Source organism: Pseudonaja textilis, chromosome 5 (genome assembly GCF_049901715.1).
Source record: "Pseudonaja textilis isolate UNSWEBS1 chromosome 5, rPseTex1.2, whole genome shotgun sequence".
Lineage (NCBI taxonomy): Eukaryota > Metazoa > Chordata > Lepidosauria > Squamata > Elapidae > Pseudonaja > Pseudonaja textilis.
The window spans coordinates 22,616,857-22,639,558 of NC_141994.1; the positions used below are offsets into that span (position 1 = coordinate 22,616,857).

Sequence of the window (22,702 nt, forward strand, 5' to 3'; positions counted from 1 at the left end):
CTGCCTTGTTATAAATTTGGAGAGAATGCAGAAGCCAGAACCAGAGATGATAGAAAGGCACTTAGGAAATAGTTCTAATGGAGAAAATCAATGGTTAAGAGAGAAACAGCAGTGGCGAAAGTTGGATGGAAATGGAAGGATAAGAGGTGTGTTCATACTTCCCAACACGCTCTGAATACATCTCTGGTCACATTTACAAGCAGTTGCCTGAATTCACTTGAGGAAAAAGTATTACAGATTTTATGCACCTCGACACTGTAATGGAACAGCTGGCTGTTTTAAAAGGGAAAAGACTATGGATAGTCCTCATTTAGCAACTGTAAATGATTCCAGAAAAATGGTTGCTAGGCGAACAATGTGACTGAGAAATAGAAAGGGGCACTGCACAGGCTACAGGTTACTGCTGTCTCATTTAGGAAAGGTTCTGTCAAGCAAAGGGAACTGGACTTTCCAAAAGGGAACTGGACTTCCTTTGTTTTTCCTCGAAGATGTTTCACTTCTCATCCAAGAAGCTTCTTCAGTTCTGATCGAATGGCAGGGAATGGAAGAAATTATATTCCTTGCAGTCATCTGGCCGTTAACATTCTGACTCAGGTGATCCTGAGGGCATGGATAAATCTCCAAGTGGCCTCAACGTCTCTCAAAAGAGAGTGCTAATGTGATAAACAGCAAAATGCAATTATTTTTGCCTGCTTGCTTCTCTTTAATAACCAAGAGCTGATGCTTCTATGTATCCGTACTCCACACAAAATTTAAAGCATTAATAATACTTTTCTGATCATTGTCAAAGCCTATTTTACATATTTTTTAAAAAATATGTTTTAACATGTATTTATAACTGTGCCAAGTTCAGCTTAAGGCATTTTGCAACACAATAAAGTGAGTGTATCTGTAAAGAATTCTAAAATTACGAATCACAGCTGCGTATCTCCAAGTTTTACCCATTCTTCTTAATAATGCTTGCTTAAGCATCCAAGCCACCATTTGCATTTCCAAAAATACAGCCAGAACGCCATGGTTTGCTTTTTAAATTTCATCCACCTCCATAGTAATATGAAATGTTTATTATTTCAATAGAAAGGAAGATAAAAGCAGTGATGGTTAAATTGATTGTTTTATTCAAAGAGGAGCATTATATTTTTATTTGGATATCACTTCTGGATTTTGTACTTGTGATGGAAAAAAAATGAAACGTTGACTTTGGTTTTGCCGATTAGATAGATTTGTTGTTATATATTAATGTGTAATGTTATTTATGTATTAATGTGTAAAAGTAAAAAGTTGAGGTTGTAAGGTTGTTATATTGTACTGTGCTAAAAAGAATCGGAAGTCAACGCCTTTTTACTTCTTCCTTTGTGCCTCATATTTTTCCCCTTTCTTTTTCCTTCCTTTAATTTCTTATATTTATTTGTATTCTAATTCAACGACGGCCTGTACTCATTTTCTCTCATAAAGTTGCATGAACAGATTCAGTTTAAAGGCAAAATATCCAACCTGAAATAATACCACGTACTACAAGCACCGACTTTCATTTGAACAATTCCACTTGGGCTGTGCAGTACCTTTTGAATTTGAAAGGTCTCAAACTTGAAATGGATTACTCCGACTATTCCACCCATTCCAAGAGTGCTTAGACTTCAAAACGTGTCTTTAATGAGTAAGCAACTTTTTTGAACTCTGAAGAGAACATTTGCAAACTTTTGCACTATGTTTCTACAGAATTAAAACAGAAATTCACCTAAATTTAATTATCAGCTTCTATTTGACAATCTATATTTCTATTTCTACCATTCTACCATTATTGGGCAGATGAAACATTTCACCTACAGATCTTAAAAACTACGGTACAGACCAGGAATTTTTCAGAATCTGGCTGGATATAAATACATATAAAACAGACTTTTGTCTTGTTCAGCAAAAAAGTTATTTAAAAAAAGCAATATTCATAAATGCCCATATTATTAAATAAGGAAAAACCAACTTGCATCACCAGAAGGAAATATGTTTGAAATCAATTAAAATGAAATGTGATTTATTAGAGATTGCTTATCATCTTTACACTTTTAAAAAGCTTTATATGAGGAAAATATGGCAGGTTTTTTTTCTCTTTTCTTCTTTTTGTTCACACTAATAACAAGCCTTGATGCTACTTTATCAGTAATTTGCTATAAAAAGTACAGCCTGCTCATTTTCTTTAATGCAACAGCAGGTTCTTTCAAAGTGCCATATTTCATACTGAAGTGCTAACCAAAGCCACCATGCTGTGTTTTCTGCACTGTTCCCACTTCTAACTCAAATGTTCTTGCCATATTTGTCACAAGTGAAAAGTTTTAAGAAATAACGAGAAAATTAGGGGCTTTTAAAACTTCCTTTCATCATGCCTTTTTTTTATCTCCCCTGACATATATGGCACACTTAAGCTTGAACAAATTGGTGCAAATGCATTCTGTCAAGGGCAGATTTTTATGAGCGACTTATCAAGAACATGATTTCCATGAAATATGTTTGTGTCAGAAAAAGAAGAAAATTTGTTCAGCTTTTAATTGATTTAAATGAGTTCCTTTTCAATAATTTATGACAGCTGTTGACTGTTGTAATGCTGTTGTCACCTTAGAAGTTTTATTTTATTTTTTTTAAATATCCAACATGCAAAAAATTCTCTTAACAGTTTTCTGAAAATGATTCAAGGACTTGCGTACTTCTCTATTAAAACCATAGCAACATTTTGCGCAATGTAGGATTGATTCATTGCACAAACCTCACTGAAATCATAGAAACTACAAAGTTCAGGCATTCCTGGTGCAGATCACACCTATTGTGTATAAGTGTGTAAGAGAAATGGTATTGAAATCCATTCGGAAAATAATTTATAGTAACTATGAAAAACAACGCTTATTGACGCTTAATAAGATCTGTTGAGATATTCCATTCCAGAGACAAGCAACTTTCCTATTAGCTGTATTGATAAATTAGGTGTAAATAATATTAACAAGTCAGGCTATTCCCACAATACATAATCAAAAAGAGAAATTTACCAAGACTTGAAAAACAGAAATCTATATTTTGTGGTATGCAAATCTATTAATGTAGGATTTTTCAATCTTTCTATTTTTAGGACCAGAGTAGCCAAATTGGCTAGAAATGACAGAACTATGGTCTCATATGACAGAAATAGAATAGAATAGAACAGGGGTATGGAAACTTGATTCTTTTATCACTTATGGACTTCAACTCCCAGAATTCCTGAGTGAGCCATAAAAGATCCCATTCCAGTCAAAAATTGATTTCTCCCACAACTGAAAAAACAGTAGACCAGGGATGGGGAACCTTTTATGGCTCACTCAGGAATTCTGTGAGTTGAAGTCCATAAGTGATAAAAGAGCCAAGTTTTCCTACGCCTGGAATAGAGAATAACAGAGTTGGAAGGGACTTTGGAAGTCTTCTAGTCCAACCCCTGCTTAAGCAGGAAACCCTAATTGTTCTAACTGTCAGGAAAATTCTTCTTAGTTCTAGGTTGTTTTCTCCTTGAATAGTTTCCATCTGTTGCTTCTTGTCCTGCCCGCAGATGCTTTGGAGAATAGCTTGACTCCCTCTTCTTTGGGGCAGCCCCTGAGATATTAGAAGACTGGTATTACATCTCCCCTAATCCTTCTTTTGATCAAACTAGACAAACCCAGTTTCTGTTTTAGCTTCCAGTCCTCTAATCATCTTTGTTGCTCTTTTCTGCACTCTTTCTAGAGTCTCAACATCTTTTTTACACTGTGACGACCAAAACTGAATGCAATATTCCAAGTGTGGCCACGGCATTATAAAGTGATATTAACATTTCACGTGATCTTGATTTCTCCCAAAAAACATTTGGAGAATCCTAAATTATAAAAGACTGATCGACAGATCTTCATACTAAATACAGGTAGTCCTTAACTTGCAATCACAATTGAGCCCAAAATTACTGTTGTTAAGTGAGACAGTTGTTAAGTAAGTTTTGCCCCATTTTACGACTGTTCTTGCCACAGTTTAGTGAATGACCACAGTTGTTCAGTTAGTAACATGGTCATTAAGGGAATCTGTCTTCCCCATTGACTTTGCTTGTCGGAAAGTCACAAAAGGGGATCATGTCACCCCAGGACACTGCAACCGTCATAAATATGAATCAGTTGTCAAGCATCTGAATTTTGATTGCATAACCATGGGGATGTTGCAACAATCACAAATGTGAAAAACATCTGTCATAAGTCACTTTTTTTCCAATGCTGTTGTAATTTTGAGTGGTCACTAAACGAACTGTTATAAGTCAAGGACTACCTGTCAGTGTCTAATTTAGAGGTCCATTTTCAGACCAAATCAGGCTGCATCCTGATTTAGAATAAAGTAGGCTAAGCTATCTCTAACCTGGGTTAATTTACTGAAAAGGATAATGCTACTAAGTATAAAATTACTCTTCCTACAGAAGGTAGAGTACCCGCCACACACATACACACACATAATGGTGGGCAGAGAAAATTGTTGTGCAATATCCCACTGTCTTAATTTTCATCCATCCTAAAAAAAAAAAAATCCCTGCCACCCCCCACCCCCCCAATAAATGCTTGCGATGTGACACATGTATATATGTGTCCCCATGTATGAGCAGTCTGCCAAAGCTCACGCTCTCCCAAAAATGCTGTATCAGGACAAATTTTAGTTGCATATTATTTTAATTAATCATTACTTCAACTGCCTATAAAAATAGGTGTCCCATTTACATAATTAATTAACTTTCTATTTGCATGAAGAAGTGGATGGGTAATTAAAGCGCACAATAATTTTCATGCACACAAAAATACCAACCTGCATTAAAAAAATAGCAGATACAGCAAAATAAAAAAAAAAATAGGCAAAGCAAACACAAGGCAGGTGGGGGATAAAGGGAAGATGTACCTGCATTAACCAGGATTAGGGTTTGAATTAGAGTTAAAAGTGGGAACAGAAGGGGAAATAAAGGCTCAAAATTATTTTGAACTGTAAACTGCCCAGAGTCATTGACTGAGACAGGTGGCTATTGAAACAGAATTGAATAAATGAATGAATGAATGAATGAATGAATGAGGCAGCCAGTCCAAAACATGGCTAACCCATGCTGTTTTTTTTTTCCTACAATGTCTGTAGCCATTTTCACTTCCTGATTATTTGTTCATTTTCAACAGTCTGACATGATAGCAGTCTTCCAATATTTGAGGGGCTGCCACAAAGAAGAGGGGGTCAAGCTATTCTCCAAAGCACCTGAAGGCAGGACAAGAAGAGACGGATGGAAACTAATCAAGGAGAGAAGCAACCTAGAAACAGAGATAAATTTCCTGGCCATAAAAACAATTAACCAATGGAATGGTTTGCCACCAAAAGTTGTAGGTGCTCCATCACTGGAGGTTTTAACAAGAGATTGGACATCTACTTGTCTGAAATAGTATACGGCAGTGGTGACTAACCTTTTTGGGCTCCTGTGCCAAAAACTGCGCACACGCTTGCGTGCCAACACCCAGAAGGCAATGCAGGCAGCCCCCCTGCCCCCTTACGTGCACTGTGCCTCCCAGCTAATTTTCAGCCCATTTGAGGCCTTTTTCAGCCTGCCAGAGGCTTGAGGGAAGCCTCTGCAGTCTTTGCAGGCCGAAAAATGGGCCTGTTTCGTCACTTGCGGTATTTTCACCTCCGGCAGACCAAAAAAGGCCCGAAAATCAGCTGGGAGGCGCGCACACGTACAGTGAGGTAAGTTTGCCTGGGGCTTGCATGCCCACACAAATGGGTCTGTGCGCCACCTGTGGCACGCGTGCCATAGATTCACAATCACGGGGATAGGGTCTCCTTCCAACTCTGTTATTCTGTTAAATACAGGATGGTCTGCCCTTAAGTCTCCTTTTATGCATCTCATGCATTCAAGTTATTCTCAGTGCCCAATTTACACAGAAATTATTTGAGTGGAAACTTCGTTTCAAGTATAAACATGTGCTGAACCTCCTAGTCATCAACATAATCATAACAGCTGTTTCCTCTTCCCAGCAATTACTTCGATTAATAACTACTTCATTAGGAGATATCTAAAAGCTACCAACTGCTAACAGAATTCTCAAAAATGAACAAGCCTCGCTCTGTCACTCACAATTTTAACTATGGAAGAAACATATGAAACTCTTAAGTATGCTGATATGGATTTGAGCCTTAAAATTTGGTAGAGGTATCATTCAAGGATCTTTAACAAAACTAAAAACTAAGCTCCACTAAAAATATGAGGAAAGACTGTCGTAACACACTGCTTTATTTCCGTGCTGAGAAATTAAAGTTTAGCGCATTTAACATTCATGTTAGAAAGACTGCAAAAGGTAAGACCATCTAAAGCATCTACTTACAAAGTAGGAGAAAAACATTGGTTTATAAAGATCAAAATTTCAATGCAGAGTAGATCAAGACATACAGAAATAAATAAGTTTGGGAAATGCGTTTAGTATCAACCAATTCCACCTGAAATCAGATATATGTACGTACATATGCTACTAGACTACTAACTTGCAGAAAAATGAGGTAAAATCATTTACTGCCCAACAATGAGAATATAAATTGTTACAACACTGCTTCTCAGTGGTTTAGAATCTTGAAATACGACAAGAAGGGGTCTGAATTGCAGAATTTATTAGAAAAACCTGAACATGAATCATTTTTACATTTAATACTTGAAAGTTAGGAGATGAAATTTACTTTATAAGAGGGCATTTATTCAGCCAAAATAGCAAAAAGCTACCGATCTAATAGAATAATCAAGAATGGGACTCCTAAATTCCTTTATGCTTTTCTACTGGGATATGCAGCACTAGCCATAAACAAAATACTATTCAAGGGAAATGTAAACTTTATGTGCTTGCAATAATATCAGAGCGATAAAATATTGCAGGCAAGGATGCTCACAATAATTCTAATGTGCATTTTTAGTAGCCAAAATGTATAACAAATATAGGATTCCATGCTCGCAGTAAATGACAATAAAGGTTATCTTATCTTATTAGAATGGTCTATTAAAATAGTTTTAAATCTTTACAAATATAAACTGAATGTCAGACTGTCTTTTTTATAAGATAGGAAGAATTAACAAAGCATGTAAAATTGCTAATTAAATTTTAACATGAAAGAAAGGCCTCTGATCTATAGGAAAACCAACATTTTCTACCAAATATAGTTACCTTTTTGTTATTACCATTCCCTGCTGCAATTTAATAAACACCAACATGGCAACAATTAAGTGTTTTTAGAATACACAGCAAAAACAAATTCAAGCCTGGTCTGTAGTTGTTACTGTGTTTTTCCGAAAATAAGACCCTGTCATATATATTTTTTGCCACCAAAAAAGGCACCAGGTCTTATTTTCGGGGGAAATCATCCACCGACTAACCTCACCCCCAGCCTCCTTTTTGCTGTCAGAGGCCTTCAGCAATTTCTTCTGTGACCAGCAAGGCTTTCCTGAAGGCCTCTGCAGCCGATAATAGAGCGCTGGATCGATCCGGAGCTTTGTTATCAAGCTACAGAGGCCTTCAGGAAAGCCTTGCCAGCCTTGCCGGCTGCAGAAGAAATGGGCCGGCCAGGCAGGTGTCGGGGTGTGCGAGGCCAGGCTACAACTGTCCAAAGGTAAGTAACAGGGCAACTCCATCCTCCCATCCCTACCCTAGCTTAATTTTAACCTGTGCACTCTGAAGTGAGTGAGATCTTAATTAGTGCTTATTTTGGGGGTAGGGTTTATATTGGGTGCACGTGTAAAAATCAAGCTAGGACTTACTTTCGGGGTAGGTCGTACGGTGCACTGGACAATTTTCCTCTGCAACTTGGTTACAAGAAAATATTACCTCTATAAAATCTCTTTTCAAGTACAACATAATAGCAGAGGTCAAAAACAGTTATTATTGTAGACTCATTCTGAGGAGTAAAGTCTTAAGTGCCATACCATATTCCAGATTAAAACGGACCAGAGGCAGAAAATACTTATCCACTTTAAATAGTACTCTTCTTTGACTTCAAAGAATCAGGGATGTTTGAAGGAACATAAAAACCAGAATGTACCACTAAAGCAAAAATATATGTTCTCAAGGTCAATTTTTGGCCATCAGGAACAGGGACTGCTTATAGCAATAGTCTGCTTTGCCCAACAGAAAATAATAGAAAGCTGAAGTTCATACAGATAGTCCTTAACTTACAACAGAGCATTTAGTGACCACTGAAAGTTACGAGCACAGAAAAAAATGACTTATGGTGGTTTTTCACACTGTGGAAGCAGCTCTCTGGTCATGTGATCAAAATTCAGATGCTTGACAACTGATTCATATTTATGACGGTTGCAGTGTCTTGGGGATCATGTGATCCCCTTTTGCGACTTTCTGACAAGCAAAGTCAACAGGGAAGCCAGATTCACTTAACAACTGTATTACTAACTTGACAGTCGGGTTGATTCCCTTAACAACTGTGGCATGAAGAGGCCATAAAAGGAGGCAAAATTCACTGAATAATCGTCTTACTTAGCAACAGAGATTCTGGGCTCAATTGTGGTGGTAAGTCAAAGACTACCTGTAATGGGTATGAAATTCCTCTCACACTGATTTGTCAAGTATTCTAAAACAGAGAAAAGAATGGCAGGGGTGTGTGGAATTGATCTTTTGGGGGGGATTGAGAGGGGGCTTTTCCTGAGTATAAGAAAAAAAATCATTTTTACCAGTTCTGTTTCTTCCAGTTAAAAATCTGAATCAATCAGGCTACATAAGGCATCTAGACTGAATTCCAAGGGCTACTGCTGTAATTGTTCAACCCTGAGCAGCTGACATCCATCAGGACAGGTGTGTCTCAAATCTGTGTTATACCTGAGCATTTAAATATTGGGCGGGGTGCATGTGTGTGTAAAAGCATGGGCACACATGAAAGAAATATGTGTGCCCATGCTTTACCATTCATGACATTTTTATGGGATTATCATAGAATTTCTCAGAGGCTAATTTCTATTGCGCATCCTTCTATCTCTACAGAAATATATTGTTGTGGGCTATTATGCCCAATTGCCATCATTTGAGGTTTGGGGACATGGAATATTTCAGTCAATAAGGTGAATCTTCTTTGAATGGTAAAGAATTATAGAACGAAATGAACTTTAAAGATGAATTAGTCCAGGAGTGTCACTCTGGTAGCCCGTGGCTTGGATGCGTCATACACAGGCCACTCCCACCCCAGCTCCACCAAGGCAAAAAACGTCACGATGCATTACGCGACATAAACATGACGCGGCGAGTTTGACACCCGTGATCTAGTAGTCCATTCCATGACTATCCAATTTCTGCTCAAATACTTCCAGAGCAGAAGAATACCCAGAAAGTCCTAAAGAGTAAGTCTTACTATTAGGAATTTTTTCTTGATGTCCAATTAAAATGAACAATCTGATAATGTGTACCTATTTGCTCCTTGTTCTATATTCTAATATAAATTCAAAGTCCTGATCATCTTCTACATGGTAATAATCTTCTAGATAATGAACATAACAATCATGTCTCTTTTTGGTCTTCTCTTTTCCAATTATTCAACCAGTTCTGGGTCCTTTTATTGGTAAACACAGTCTAGTCCAGGTTTTATTTATTTATTAGACTTTTTAAAATCCCACTTGCATTATTTTCTAAGTAACTCAAGGTGGTGAATATACATGCTGCTCTCTTCGTCCTCCTAGTGTTCATTTTCTTTGTCTACAATCTCATGGGAGACGATCACATGCATTGAAATATACACTTTTATTATGCTCAATTTCAAGTCCTTGAACGGAGCGTTGGCTTTTGAAAAGATTTTAATAAGAGTCAGATCATTAAAGAAGCTGTCTAAAAGAAGCTTCAGACTAGAATTCTTTGATATAAGTGCCATCTGGTGTATATTCTGAAACACGGTAAAAATTAAGTTGTTCCACGCAGTATTGTGACAAAGAAATATTAGCTACAATTGTACAACACTTTAGAGTGCTTTGACTACATTTGGAATATTGCATAGGGTTTGGTCACCATGATATAAAAAAAGATGTTGAGACTCTAAAAAGAGCGCAAAAAAGAGCAACAAAGAATATTAGGGAACTGGAGGCCAAAAAATATGAAGAATGGTTTCAGGAAATGTGTATGTCTAGTTTAATGAAAAGAAGGACAAGGGGTGACATGATATTTGAGGAGTTGCAACAAAGAAGAGGGGGTCAAACTAGCAGGGGGTTGGACTAGAAGACCTCCAGGGTCTCTTCCAACTCTGCTATTCTATTTCTATTTTATTCTCTATTCCCCAAAGGAATGGATGGAAACTAATCAAGAAAGAAGCAAACTAGAACTAAGGAGAAATTTCCTGACAGTGAGAACAATTAATCAGTGGAAGAGCTTGCTTTCAGAGTTGTGGGTGCTCCGATACTTGAGGCTTATTAGAAGGAACTGGACAACTATTTGGCTAAAACGGTTTAGGGTCTCCTGCTTGAGCAGGGGGGTGGACTAGAAGATCTCCAAGGTCCCTTCCGACTTTGATATTCTGTTATTCTGCAGTGATTCCAACACAACAAAGACAGTTATGATTTAGCTTTGAAAGTTTCTGAGCTGTGTCCACCTATTGAGCATCAAGCTTTTATATTTCCCGATTGTCCAAATAAAATACATGGGTTCTTCCATCAATCAGAAGATCCCAGGAAGAAGACAATCAAAAAAATCAAATTACAGACTGGTGATTTCTAGCTGATCATCAAACAAAGAAACTGAAGGAAGATTATCTTCTTCAGCTTAAAGATACCCAAACTGGTTTCTAATAAATCTTGTATGTCACTAAATTATTCTTTAGCTCTGATAATGTGAGAACTGTGATCTTAGCTTTTCATTTTATTTTTTTTCTGTCGCAAAGTCAAACCCCTTGTTTCCAACAGACTTAAAATAATTACTGACTTAATTCCATCACTTGTTAACATAATTTTCCTTTTTCAGACTCTAGATTGATGCTCAGATTAGGCAGCTCGTCAAAGTTCAACTAAAAAAGGCACATTTACAAAAAGTTGATTGAGAAAGCAGAATGAGTGAACAAATTTGAAAAGGACAGAACAAATTCATTTATTCTCAAAAGTTGTTTTTTTATAAATAAAAGCAAAGTAAAGCCACATTACTATACAGAAAATTAGACCTGAATATATGAATTCATATATTCGTTGTTCAAGTAAGCAGGTCCAGTATTCAATTGTCCTTTATGGGAGAGATTAAACAAGGAGTATTTTTTTATATCCCACGAGCTGTATTAGGTTTTATTCCCCCTTTCTATTTGCTACCATTTTCATTTGCTTTTATAAAATTGCTGTGAGACTGTTTTTATTAATGAGGATACAGTGCCATCTAGTGCACATTCACATGATAAAACCCAAATCCTTACAGAATAAGCAAAAAGTATATTTGGAAGGCAAAAACAGTAACATGCTGTTGTAGCCTGTCGGCTGCCAGCCCCTCCAGCAGCCAAATCAGAGGAGGAAGTAGTGTAGAAGTCAAGGCCAGCATTAAGCCAACCTGAGAGCTCTGAGGAGAAAGAGGGAATGGAGTTGGCAGAGAGAGAGAGAGAGAGAGAGGGAGAGACAGAAGCGGAGACTGGGCCGTCCGTCAGCCCTCCGATGGAGAGTCAACAGCCCCCAGGTCTGGAGGTGGCTGATGAGGAAGAGGACGAACACTTGAGCCCAGTGCCTGATGCACAGATGCACAGAAGGCAGAGGAGAGGAGAGCGGTGGAAATCTATGGGCTGGTCCTTGGGATAGAAGAGCCACCACTGCTAGTGAAGCCCCACCCTAGCTCTGGGGATAAAAGGCAGTGGGTGGAGATGAATAAATGTGGCAGACTTGTTAGCCTGCTGTGTGAGAGAGAGACGTTTTGCCAGTGCTGCTGGAGCTCCTAATTAAGGAAACATTTAGTTAACTACAGAGGGTTTGTCGCATTTGGGAGCCGGGTCAAAACAATGAACTTGTTAATTGAAAAATCACAAATGCCTTGCCTGAGTCACTTATGTCAATTTGGCCATGGTTCGTAAGTGAATCATTAAGTGAATCTGCCTTCCCCATCTGACTCTGTCAGAAGGTTGCAAAAGAGGATGACACAACCCTGCAACTGTCACGAACCACTTGCCAAGCATCCAAATTTTGATCATGTAATTATGGGAATGCTACTGTCAGAGTTCCAGCAAACCACCACTCCAACCAATAACTCCGAGACAGACATTGCTCAAAAGTTCTCTTTTTATTTGGATAGTAACTGGGGGAATCCTGAATCTGAAAATTCGGGGCTTCCTTGCAGTAATCAAAACTACAAATCCAACCCCCTCATCACATCACATGCCCCAATCATCATCCGTCCCAAGTTAATACTTCCCCTCACATATGCACACACTAGCATGACCTTGAACTACAAAAAGGATGTTATTTTGTCTAACTAAACATACGCCAAGAACTTCCACCCTCCCACTTTCCCAGGCTCAAAATGTGGCAGTGTGGGAGCATCTGGTCTCAATATGGCTTCCAAAGCTACAATGGCTGAGTGAAAAATGGTCATAAATCGCTTTTTTCAGTACCGCTGTAACTTCGACCGGTCACTAAATCAACTGTTGTTAAGTCAGGGAAGACCTGTAATTGTAACACCAGCAGTAACAAGTTTGTGATTCTTTTGTACGTAAGAGAGGTCTGAAATTTGTGTCAAAGCTTGAAACACGCAACCGTTTCACTCACCTGGGAAAATATATTTGCAGTTGGAGGAATTCGGCTGTCGACAATGCTGTAGAGGATGGCTAGCAATCTGTCCAATGGGAAGGGCTTTGGCCCCAGAAGATGGTTGCTGGTCTGTTGTGGTTTTTTAAAACATAAAAAGAATTGTTAACTGTACTTGCTTGGAATCTTGCAGAACTAATCTTGCTCACTTTACTACTCCAGTTGCCCAAACCCATATGAGCAGATAGTCCTCAACTTACGACCCCTACTGAGCCCAAAATTGATGTCACTAAGTGAGAAATTTGTCAAGTGCCCCCTTTTACGACTTTTCTTGCCATGTTTGTTAAGGGAATCACAGTGGTTGTTAAACTGGTAACACCGTCATTAAGGGAGTCTGGTTGTCAGAAGGTTGCAAAAGGGGAAATCATGTGACCCCCGGGACACTGACCATCATAAATGTGAGTCAGTTGCCACGCCCCTGAATTTTGATCATGTGACCATGGGGATGCTGCAACAGTTAGAAGTGTGAAAAATGGTCATAAGTCGCTTTTTTCAATGCTGTTGTAACTTTGAACAGTCACTAAACTGTTGTAAGTTGAGGACTACCTGTATGTTAAACAATTCAGAATATATATGAACCAACATTTTTATATAGATCAGAAACATAGAGCTAAATACCTTTTCATGCTTCTTCTGAAAGTTTACCTTCCTAATTTTCCCATGATGCTGCAAGTAAAACGAAGAAAGTCATGATTAAGAAGACGTTTACAGAACTGGCAACCACCTGGGAGATGGTGGAGAATCAGGGTATTTCTGCATGCATATTACAACTATAATTCTTTTTATTTTTTTTCTTCATTAACCATTTACGTAACAATAGCAAAGCAATGGAGCTTCCAGCTTGGAATGTCTACTATCAACCTACAATCATTCCGGTCAACTACCTTCCTAAGTTAGGATGGTGCTGAACTAATGGTGGTTAGGATTGGTTCCCAAGAGTTCTGGATGCCCCATGATTGTGATCTGGGTTGCTTAGCAACCTGACCACATTTATGACCTGTTACCATAAGCCCTGAAATCATATGAGTGCCATTTGAGTCAACGGGCAATCCAGTTGGTTAGTCAAAAGTTATTCTGAGGTAAGTCTCTCCCATCCAATTTATTTTTAAGCCAAATGACTATCTGGCCTTCATTTATATGGTATTTCATCAATACTAAACCTAGCCTCTTGCTCTTACATCCTCAATTACTTTGAACTTTTCTGGGGTTTTGGATGGCAGACTCTGTCCTCTCCTCTATCCAGGATGTAGACAGAGAGGACAGCTGGTTTGAAAAGAGGGGTCAAGGAGGCCATCTACATCAAAATTGAATAGCCCTGTCTCAACAGAAGGGAGGGATACGATTCCATCTACCTCCTCTTTACAATTCCTTTCAACAATTCCAAGAATATTCCACTTGCACTCTGATACAGGTGAGCCTGAGGGCCCCAAGTGGCCTCAAGAGCTTCCAAGAAGAGTGCCTAAGTCCAGATGACCGCAAAGAAATATGATCCTTCCTATCAGAACTAATCCTTCTGTAACACCCCTCCCTAATCCTGCTAGAACCGATGAAGCTTCTTGGATGAGAAGAGAAATGGTCTCCTCCTCCTCCTCCTCCTTCCAGACCATTATGACCTGGATGACTGAGACTCTACACAGATTGCTGGAATTGAGAAATTTAAAGCAGGTAAGAGATATTTCAAGTGTCAAGAGTGCCCTAAACCACCCTGGGAGGGCATTTTTAACTCCTTGGAAAGGTTAATATAAAAAGGGAGGAAATAATTACAAAGATTTAAATAGCTGAAGGCTGGCCATTAAGTCTGAAATGTGAGAGCTAGGAACGGACTAAGAGACAGCTAAATTTGGAATATTGCTTTATTTAAAGTACTTTCAGATTGTGGTCATTTAAGCGAAACACCTGAGGTCATGATTGGAGCTTCGTTGGAAACTGGCTAGGAAGGTCACAAATGCTGATCCCAAGACCAGGATACTGCAACCATTATAAATTTGCAACAGTTGCCAAGTAACCAAATTGCAATCACACGGACACAGAGAGGCTGCAATGGTTATATAAGTGCAAAGACCAGTCATAAGTCCTTTTTTCAGCACCAATGACAAATGGCCATTAAGTGAGGACTACTTATAAGTTTGTAGCTTCTGCAAAGAAGATCCGAACTTTCTTCTTTATCTTTTTTTTTCTTTCTTGTCCGAACTGCATTGCTTTTTGCACTTTCCATTTTCCTTTAGATATTTTCATGTTTTATCCGTGTAAAAAAATCTTCCATAGAAACTATTATTTTAAAAAAAATATTTGAATCTGCGACACCTTAAAGACAAAAATAAGAAACTTAAATTACCTTAAGGAAGAATCTTTTATCTGTCCGGGCAGGATTATAAGAGGCTAGATAAGCTGCTATTAGAAGAAACTTGGAATAATAGGGCAGTTCTACATGAGCATGGGCTGAAAGTCCTGGGGGGGGGAAAAACGGTAAAACAAAGAAATATTAAATCTGACAACTTAAAAGCTCATGTTAAAAAAAAATCAATTTAAAGGTTCTTGCCCACAGATTAAGATTGTTTAAAAAATTGTTTTTGGTTTGGGGGAAGGGGTTGAAGCTGCTGGTATATTTATAAATGCCTGCAGATTTGTTCTAAATTGTTAAGGCTCCTCTCATCATCAATAATTTACACAAGCCAAACTATTGTTGCTACACATACCTTTTACTTGTCCAGGTTCTCCATTATCTTGCTGTAATCGTTCCCATTGGGAGCTAAAAAGACAAGGTAGCCATTTAAAAGCCCTGTGTTTGTCGTGGCTGAGAGCAAAGGGTTTTTTTATCCTCCTTTTTAAGAGGATACATTTGAGATTCTTTGGGATTAAAGGAGTAAAGCGATGAAGTTGTTTAACAGTACATCTACAGCAGGAACAATACAAGATTATTTCACTGGATAGACAGTTTGACAACTAACGACAAAACCCGGCATTATTTTAAACATTTTGTAAAAATGTTCCTTCATGAAGCTGTGATGCTATTGTCCTAGGTACAATACAGGAAATTTTATCCAAACATAAAGCTGCCTTCCCGCTACCTCAAAATATACACGTTCAGCAGAGAATCAGAAAACAGTTTTTGCTAAGTAATTGTGCAAATTATATAAATACTAGACGTGAATCAATAAGCTTTCCCTTCTTTCAAAGAAAAAAAAAGACCAAATGAAATTCATCAGTCACTCTGGCAAAGTATTAGTATTTCAGTACCTAAACTGAGATCAACGTTTATTATTTAACATTTCATGTGATACTTCCTTACTAGAGAGATTCAACATACTGTAAATATATTTATATCAGATGTTAATTAAAAGGTTGAAATACGTTACTGATATAAACGGAGGAATGAGATAAAATATATTTGCTACCCATTTTTCTGCAAACAACCAAAAACCTTAAGAAATGTAGCCCCAAAGGTGCTTTTCCAAACAAGACAACTAGACTTCCTCGTTGATTTTTTTTTTTTAAATAAAACATTTCACATTAGAAACATCATGTCTTGACTGAAACGCTCTTATGCAAACTGGCAGGAGAGTTGCAACTTTCCCCCAAAAAACCATCAACACTCAGGTTTTGCTCTCAGTTGTCTTAAGAGGTCAAGCTGGAGAGCTAGCATATCGTGTTTTAAAAAGGAAGCACTTCTCGTTCCTCTTCAGCTATCATGGCTGAATTTCTCCTCAGAGACCCTTTTATCTGACGTCAATAACATACATTTCACACATTTTTAATTGTGATGGCAGTTTGTTTCCACACTTGCAATCAATAGAAAACAAGCTTCATTTAAAAGGAATATTTACCTTTTATTTCTCTTACAATTATATATATGAGGGTTAAATTAGATAATAGGACATAAAGACTAATGCGGTCTTTCTCTCTCTCTACATACAGGGTCTGAATCACGCTGGAGGTGTGGAACTGGGGGAGATTTTCAGTCTCACCCTGGCATCATATTACCTTTCATAAGAAAGAATATAGATAATGCCCATTGATACCAGTGATTTTCCCATAAAGAGAAAATAGCAGCTTCTCAATGAGGTGACCTGTTTTCCAAAGCACTTGAAGGCAGGACAAGAGGAGCTTATGAAGGAGAAATCCAACTTAGAACTAAGGAGCAATTTCCTAACAGTGAGAACAATTAACCAGTGAAATGACTTGCCTTCAGAAGTTGTGGGTGCTCCAAGATTGAAGGTTTTTCAAGAAGAGATTGGACAGCCGTTTGTTTGGAATGGTATAGGGTCTCCTGCCTGAATGGTGATTAGACTAGAAGACCTCCAAGGCCCCTCCCAACTCTGTTATTCTATATACAATTCACAGTTCTTTCTCAGCATTTTGCCCTTATCTGCAACTGCTTTTAGTAGTGAACACATACAAGAAACCTTCCACACTGCATGCCTTCCATATCATTTGAGTAACTGCATATTTTTCATCGGTAAAAAGAAATAAACTCTGACCCATATTAAGCAGAGTTTAAACAGATAGGGACACTCATCATAATTGGAAAATAAAAACCCTTTCATATTTGATAGTACAAGGTTGCTGTAAAAAAAAATAATAAGGGGAAGGAAGAGAAGCCGTTACCTTGATATTTCTCGAAGATAAACCGTCTGCATAGCTTTCTTCAAATGGGATTCAATGTTTTTCCACAGTCGGCGTGTGTCGCGCTCATTCGCTGTAACCATGGAAAGACAATTTAATCAGGGTCAATCTCTGAAGAGCACCCAGCTATATAACAATCATTGCCAACTTTATTCAAGTTTTCTCTGACTCCATGCATCCTTCACTTAGAAGTTCCAGAATATCTAGCCAACATGGCTAAATTATTTTCAGGCTAAGAATTCTGGGATCTGCAGTCGGAATACATCAGTAAAGTGCTAAGCTGGGGAAGCTTACAGTAACTTTTGAATCTATATGATACGGAAACCGCACTGTTTGAGTTAATCTCAAACCACAAAACTTTCAAAGCAAAATAAAAAAATGCATCCACAATTTTATTTGGAAATTCTTTTCATGGCTTTCCACAGGTGGGCAGCAAGTGATCTACATGCATCTCCCAGGCTCAGCAAAGACTGTAATACCAAACTTTGTGGAAAAACGCCTGCATTTTAATAGTACAGGGTCATATTTAAGATCTGGAATAAGAATGGTAGGAGCCTATTTCCCAGAGGCTTTCTACTTCCTACATATTAAATAGGTAAAAAAAATCATTTCAGTCTAGTTTGACACTCGGTGACTACAGGGAGTTTTCCATGGAGTTTTATTGCCCAAAATATGGAAATTGTTTGCCGCTGCTTACTCCTGAGATATTTTCCACATAGCTTAGTGCTTTGTAATTTCTGGTGTAATTTTTGTCTCCTATTGAACCAACATATGTGTTCCATTTTTTTTTTATGACCCTACAATCCCTTTTATCAGGACAGGGTCAGGGCGATTGAATAGAGCTGAGCATTTACTGGCTGGATGCCCTTCCTGATGCCTAAGCGGAGTTCACAGCAGATATCTTCTCTTTGAGTCCTGATAAACATCTGCCGCTGCCTGGGATTGAACTCTCAACTTTCTGAGTGGGAGGTAAGCACCTTCACCTCTAGGCTACTGTGCTGCTCAACCTATATGTATCCATGACAAGGCAGAATTCATTCATATAAAAGCATTCATATGAAAGTAAACCACTCACCCTCTCCTTGGACCACAGGTTCACAATATTTAGAAAAATTAAGTGCAGCCTGTAAGATAGAGAGTGAAAGGTTTATTTAGTATCGTTTAGAACTTAAAGATTCACTATGTATTCTAAATTGCCTGTGAAATATGTGTGTGTGTATGTATCAATCATATGTATATATGTATATGTATGTGCATATGGAGGGGGGGGAGGGAGAGAGAGAGAGAGAGAGAGGGAGGGAGGGAGAGAGAGAGAGAGAGAGAATTAGAATTTTATTTTTTAATATTTGCCAGTGTGTTCACAGAAAAATGTGACAATAAAGGTTATTTTATCTTTATTATGAAGAATACCAAAGAGATCCCTCACCAGATGTTGGAGCTCCTTCAAGTCCCTGCAGACTGGATAGAAGACTCCAAGAAGAATATTGATATATGCGGCATAAAAATCAAAAGAATATTCTGGAGGATGATCATGGGACAGAATCTTCTGCAGATGTCCTATTTGAATTAAACAACAACAGCGTGATTTTTCACTAAGGCTCAGAGAGTGGCTTGCTGCATTGTTTTTCAGTGCTAAAATTCAGGAGACATCACACAGAATTTTTATGTAAGACCAAGAAACCTGCTGTTAAGCCATTTTGAAAAAATAAAAGGATTTCTACTTAACTATCTAGCTCACTCTAGTTAATCAAGTAATATTCTAATCTAAGCCAATCACAGGCAGCCCAAATCTTCTTCATTAAAATCACATCATGCTTTCAATTTCCTTAGATACAATTCTCTTTGAAGAAAACATCTACCACAATTTCTTCTTTTTTATCAGATACCCAGATTGACCAAAGCAATCTCCTAAGCCTCAAGCAATGAAATTACCTTTTTTTCAACTAGGGTAAACATTTTATTAATATGTCCCTTCGGGTCCTTGTTCATTTATATAGTAAATATTAACTGCCAGGCATGTTAACATTATTTGCTGATTATCTGATATTCATATTTTACACGTGTTTATGTTTTTCTTAGTACGTCATTCTGAGAGTGATGATAGTGGAAAATAAGATGTTTCTAATAAATTGCTTGCCCCCGTACCCATTAAAACTTCTGAAATACAGGTAGTCCTCAACTTATGACCATAATTGAGCTAAGATTTCTATTGTTAAGTGAGACATTTATTAAATGTTTTGTTCCATGTTATGACCTTTCTTGCCTCAGTTGTTAAGTGAATCACTGCAGTTGGCAACCTGGTTGTTAAGTGAATCTGGTTTCCCCATTGACTTTGCTTGTCGGAAGTTCACAAAAAGGGATCACATGATTGGGACACAGCAAGGTACATAAGTATGAACCAGTTGCCAAGCGTCCGAATTTTGATCACATGATCTTGGGGTTGCTGCAAAGTTTGTAACTGTGAAAAACGGTCGTAAGTCACTTTTTTCACCTACAGTTGTAACTTTGAATGGTCACTAAATGAACTGTTATAGGTCAGGGACAACCTGTACATTGAATATTTGAGATGTTTAAAGTGGAATTAAATCAGCAAAATACAATGAGCTCACAGTGAAATAGCTTTAGAAACTTCGTACTAGCAACAAAACCTAGCTACTTAGATACTCTTATTTTTTATTATTGAACCTCCTCAGTTATAACAGTATATGTAAGACACTATTATTGAAGGCTAAATAAAATTTAATATTAAATGTAAGAAGAACACTGAAGTCATCAGGCCTTTCCAGGGGTGGGCTGCTGGGGGTTCTCAGGGGTTTGGGAGAGCCCCGAAATAAGATTCTGTGCAGTTTGGAGATCCCCCAAATCCCACTCCTGGCTGGCCCCATCCACACCACCCCGCCACTCCCAGGGGTCCCCACTTGGCCCGTTTTGGATGCAGGTAAGTGCAGGGCACGTGTGGAGGCTCAGGAAGGGCGAAAAGCGGACCTTTTGGAAAGTCAGGAAGGCCAGAAGTGGGCCCGTGTCTGGCTTCCAGAGAGCCTCCAGAGCCCGGGGAGGCCGTTTTCGCCCTCTTGGAGGCTGGAAGAAAGCTTCTGGAGGGCAAAAACGCCCTCCCCCGCCATAGTGCAGGAGGCTGACTAGGCCATGCCCACCATGGCCACGCCCACCCAGCAACCGGGCAGAGAACCCTTTGCTAAAATTTTTGAAGTCCACCCCTGAGCCTTTCTATTAATCATCTCTCAGCCCATCCCGCTGTAGCTGAGAAAGGAATCCCATCAGCTGAGGGGAGAACCATTTTAGATCCCTTCTTTCTAAGCTGCATCTGATGTGGTTACAAACCAAACACAATTTTTAATATTAGAAACTAATGCACATTTTCCCCATCTCTCACCAATGCTTTTTTCCCTTTGTGTTATGTGTTTTGTTATCTTAAGCCTCAATATCAGAAATTGACTTATTATATATTTTGTGAATGCCCTGTAGATGTTTGGAATGAATGAAAATGCTTGAAAGATAACTCATTTCATTTGCGAAGATTAGTGAAATCTAAACAAGAAGGAACTTCCTTTTTTTAATCATGAGAACTGTCCATAGGAAAGGACTTGTATTTTAAGAAATGACTATAAAATAAATTATAGAAAATGATTCTGCAGTCATAAGAAATTAAGCCTATGATTAATTAATTATCTGAACCAAGTCTGTTAATAAATGTAATATAGATCATACAAAAACGAACTCAGGCAAAACATATTACTAATTCATAAAACCACTTAGGGGAAAAAAAAGAAATACTAATATGGAAGAAATCAAAGGCTATTAACTGAATTTAAGAATATTGAGTGAGACAAGTTTACAGCTACCATGGCTTTAGTGCTGGCTAGTCATGCATACCCACATCTATCCAGATCCTGGGATATAACTCACACAAGCAGACTGTACAGGTAGTCCCTGATTTACAACCTCAACTGAGCCCCAAATTTCTGTTGCTAAGTGAGACAGTTGTTAAGTGAACTTTGTCCCATTTTCACAAGCTTTCTTGACACGTTTGTTAAGTCCATCTGGCTTCCCCGTCGACTTTGCTTGTCAGGAGATCACAAAAGGGGACTCGTAACTCTGCTGAAGAAGCTTCTTGGATGAGAAGTGAAACGTCTTCAAAGAAAACCCAGAAAGTCCAATTGTCTCTTTAAAAAGCACCTTTGGGACAACCGTGACCTGGATGACCAAGAATCTCCACTGACATTTACTTTGCTTATAGGAAGCTGGAAGGGAAGGTTGCAAATCATGTGTTGTGGGACACTATGAGAGCCAGAACTTTTGAGAATTGGTTTTAAGTGCCACTTGTTCAATGCGGGTCATAAGTTCAAATAATGTTCTGACCCATGCCCTTTTCCAACAAATCAAACCCAATCCAAAAGGAACAGAAACCTTGTAATGCTTTTACAAAATAATTAGCTGTGATAAACACAAGTCTTGCCAAACTGTGTGAGACTTGCCAAAAGATAACAGACAAGAAATAATTTGCAAAGTAAGAATTTTCAAATACAAACTCAGGATACTGGAATGTCCACGAGGCTGGAGTTTCAAAATGACTTTGCCTTCTGCAAAGTACGTTCATTTCACAGCTGGCTTTTATCTTCTTGAAGGAGGGGCCATTACCTTGCAGCCTTACTCCCGAGTCCCCCATGCTGTTGTAACTGCTCTTTCCTCCGAGCAATCCTTCGTGCATACGCACTGGGCACAGGCTCCACGGGAACCTCCTCATCGCTGCTGCCAGCCCCCATGATCTCTGAAGCGTTTCAGCCGCTTCTCGGGTGGGGGAGCCACCTCCGTAATTTCTATGGTTCCCACTGCTACTGCTGTTATTGGAGATGGCGCTGGAGAGAGAGGGACAGCTGCAGCTCGGCCTGGGCGCTTGGAATGCAGGAACGGGCTGTGCACCGGGACTTTTGCAAACTTGCAGAGCCCGAGGCTGGAGTACCAAGGGTAGCAGCAGCAGAGACGCTCGCTCGGCTCTTCTCACGCCCACCCAGCCGCTCGGGATTAAACCAAAAGGCAGAGCGTGGCGCTCCCAGGTACCTCAAAATCTTTTTTTTGTTGTTGTTACGGGGACGGGGGAAAAGCGGGAGTGACTCAGACGCTGTTGTTGGAGACGGCGCTGGTGCGTGGGGGGGGGGGAGAAATTAATTCACCGCCAAAAAGACGTCCTAGCCATTTTTTCAGGGCTCAAAAAACAATGAGGCCTGGCCTTATTTTGTGAGAAACACGGTAATCCTCGACTTACGATCC

General features: G+C 38.8%; 1 protein-coding gene across 1 annotated transcript in view; it reads right to left on the minus strand.

Annotated features, from left to right (window-relative positions):
* Positions 1–22,702, minus strand: part of ORC5 (origin recognition complex subunit 5) — a 66,401-nt gene that overhangs the window by 27,390 nt on the left and 16,309 nt on the right. Inside the window, exons 7-13 of the mRNA XM_026701655.2 lie at positions 18,843–18,973; positions 18,492–18,540; positions 17,399–17,489; positions 15,490–15,542; positions 15,129–15,241; positions 13,412–13,459; positions 12,755–12,865 (exon numbers count right to left, since the gene is read on the minus strand). Of these exons, the coding sequence (XP_026557440.1) occupies positions 12,755–12,865; positions 13,412–13,459; positions 15,129–15,241; positions 15,490–15,542; positions 17,399–17,489; positions 18,492–18,540; positions 18,843–18,973 (596 nt within the window). The remainder of the gene's footprint in view (positions 1–12,754; positions 12,866–13,411; positions 13,460–15,128; positions 15,242–15,489; positions 15,543–17,398; positions 17,490–18,491; positions 18,541–18,842; positions 18,974–22,702) is intronic.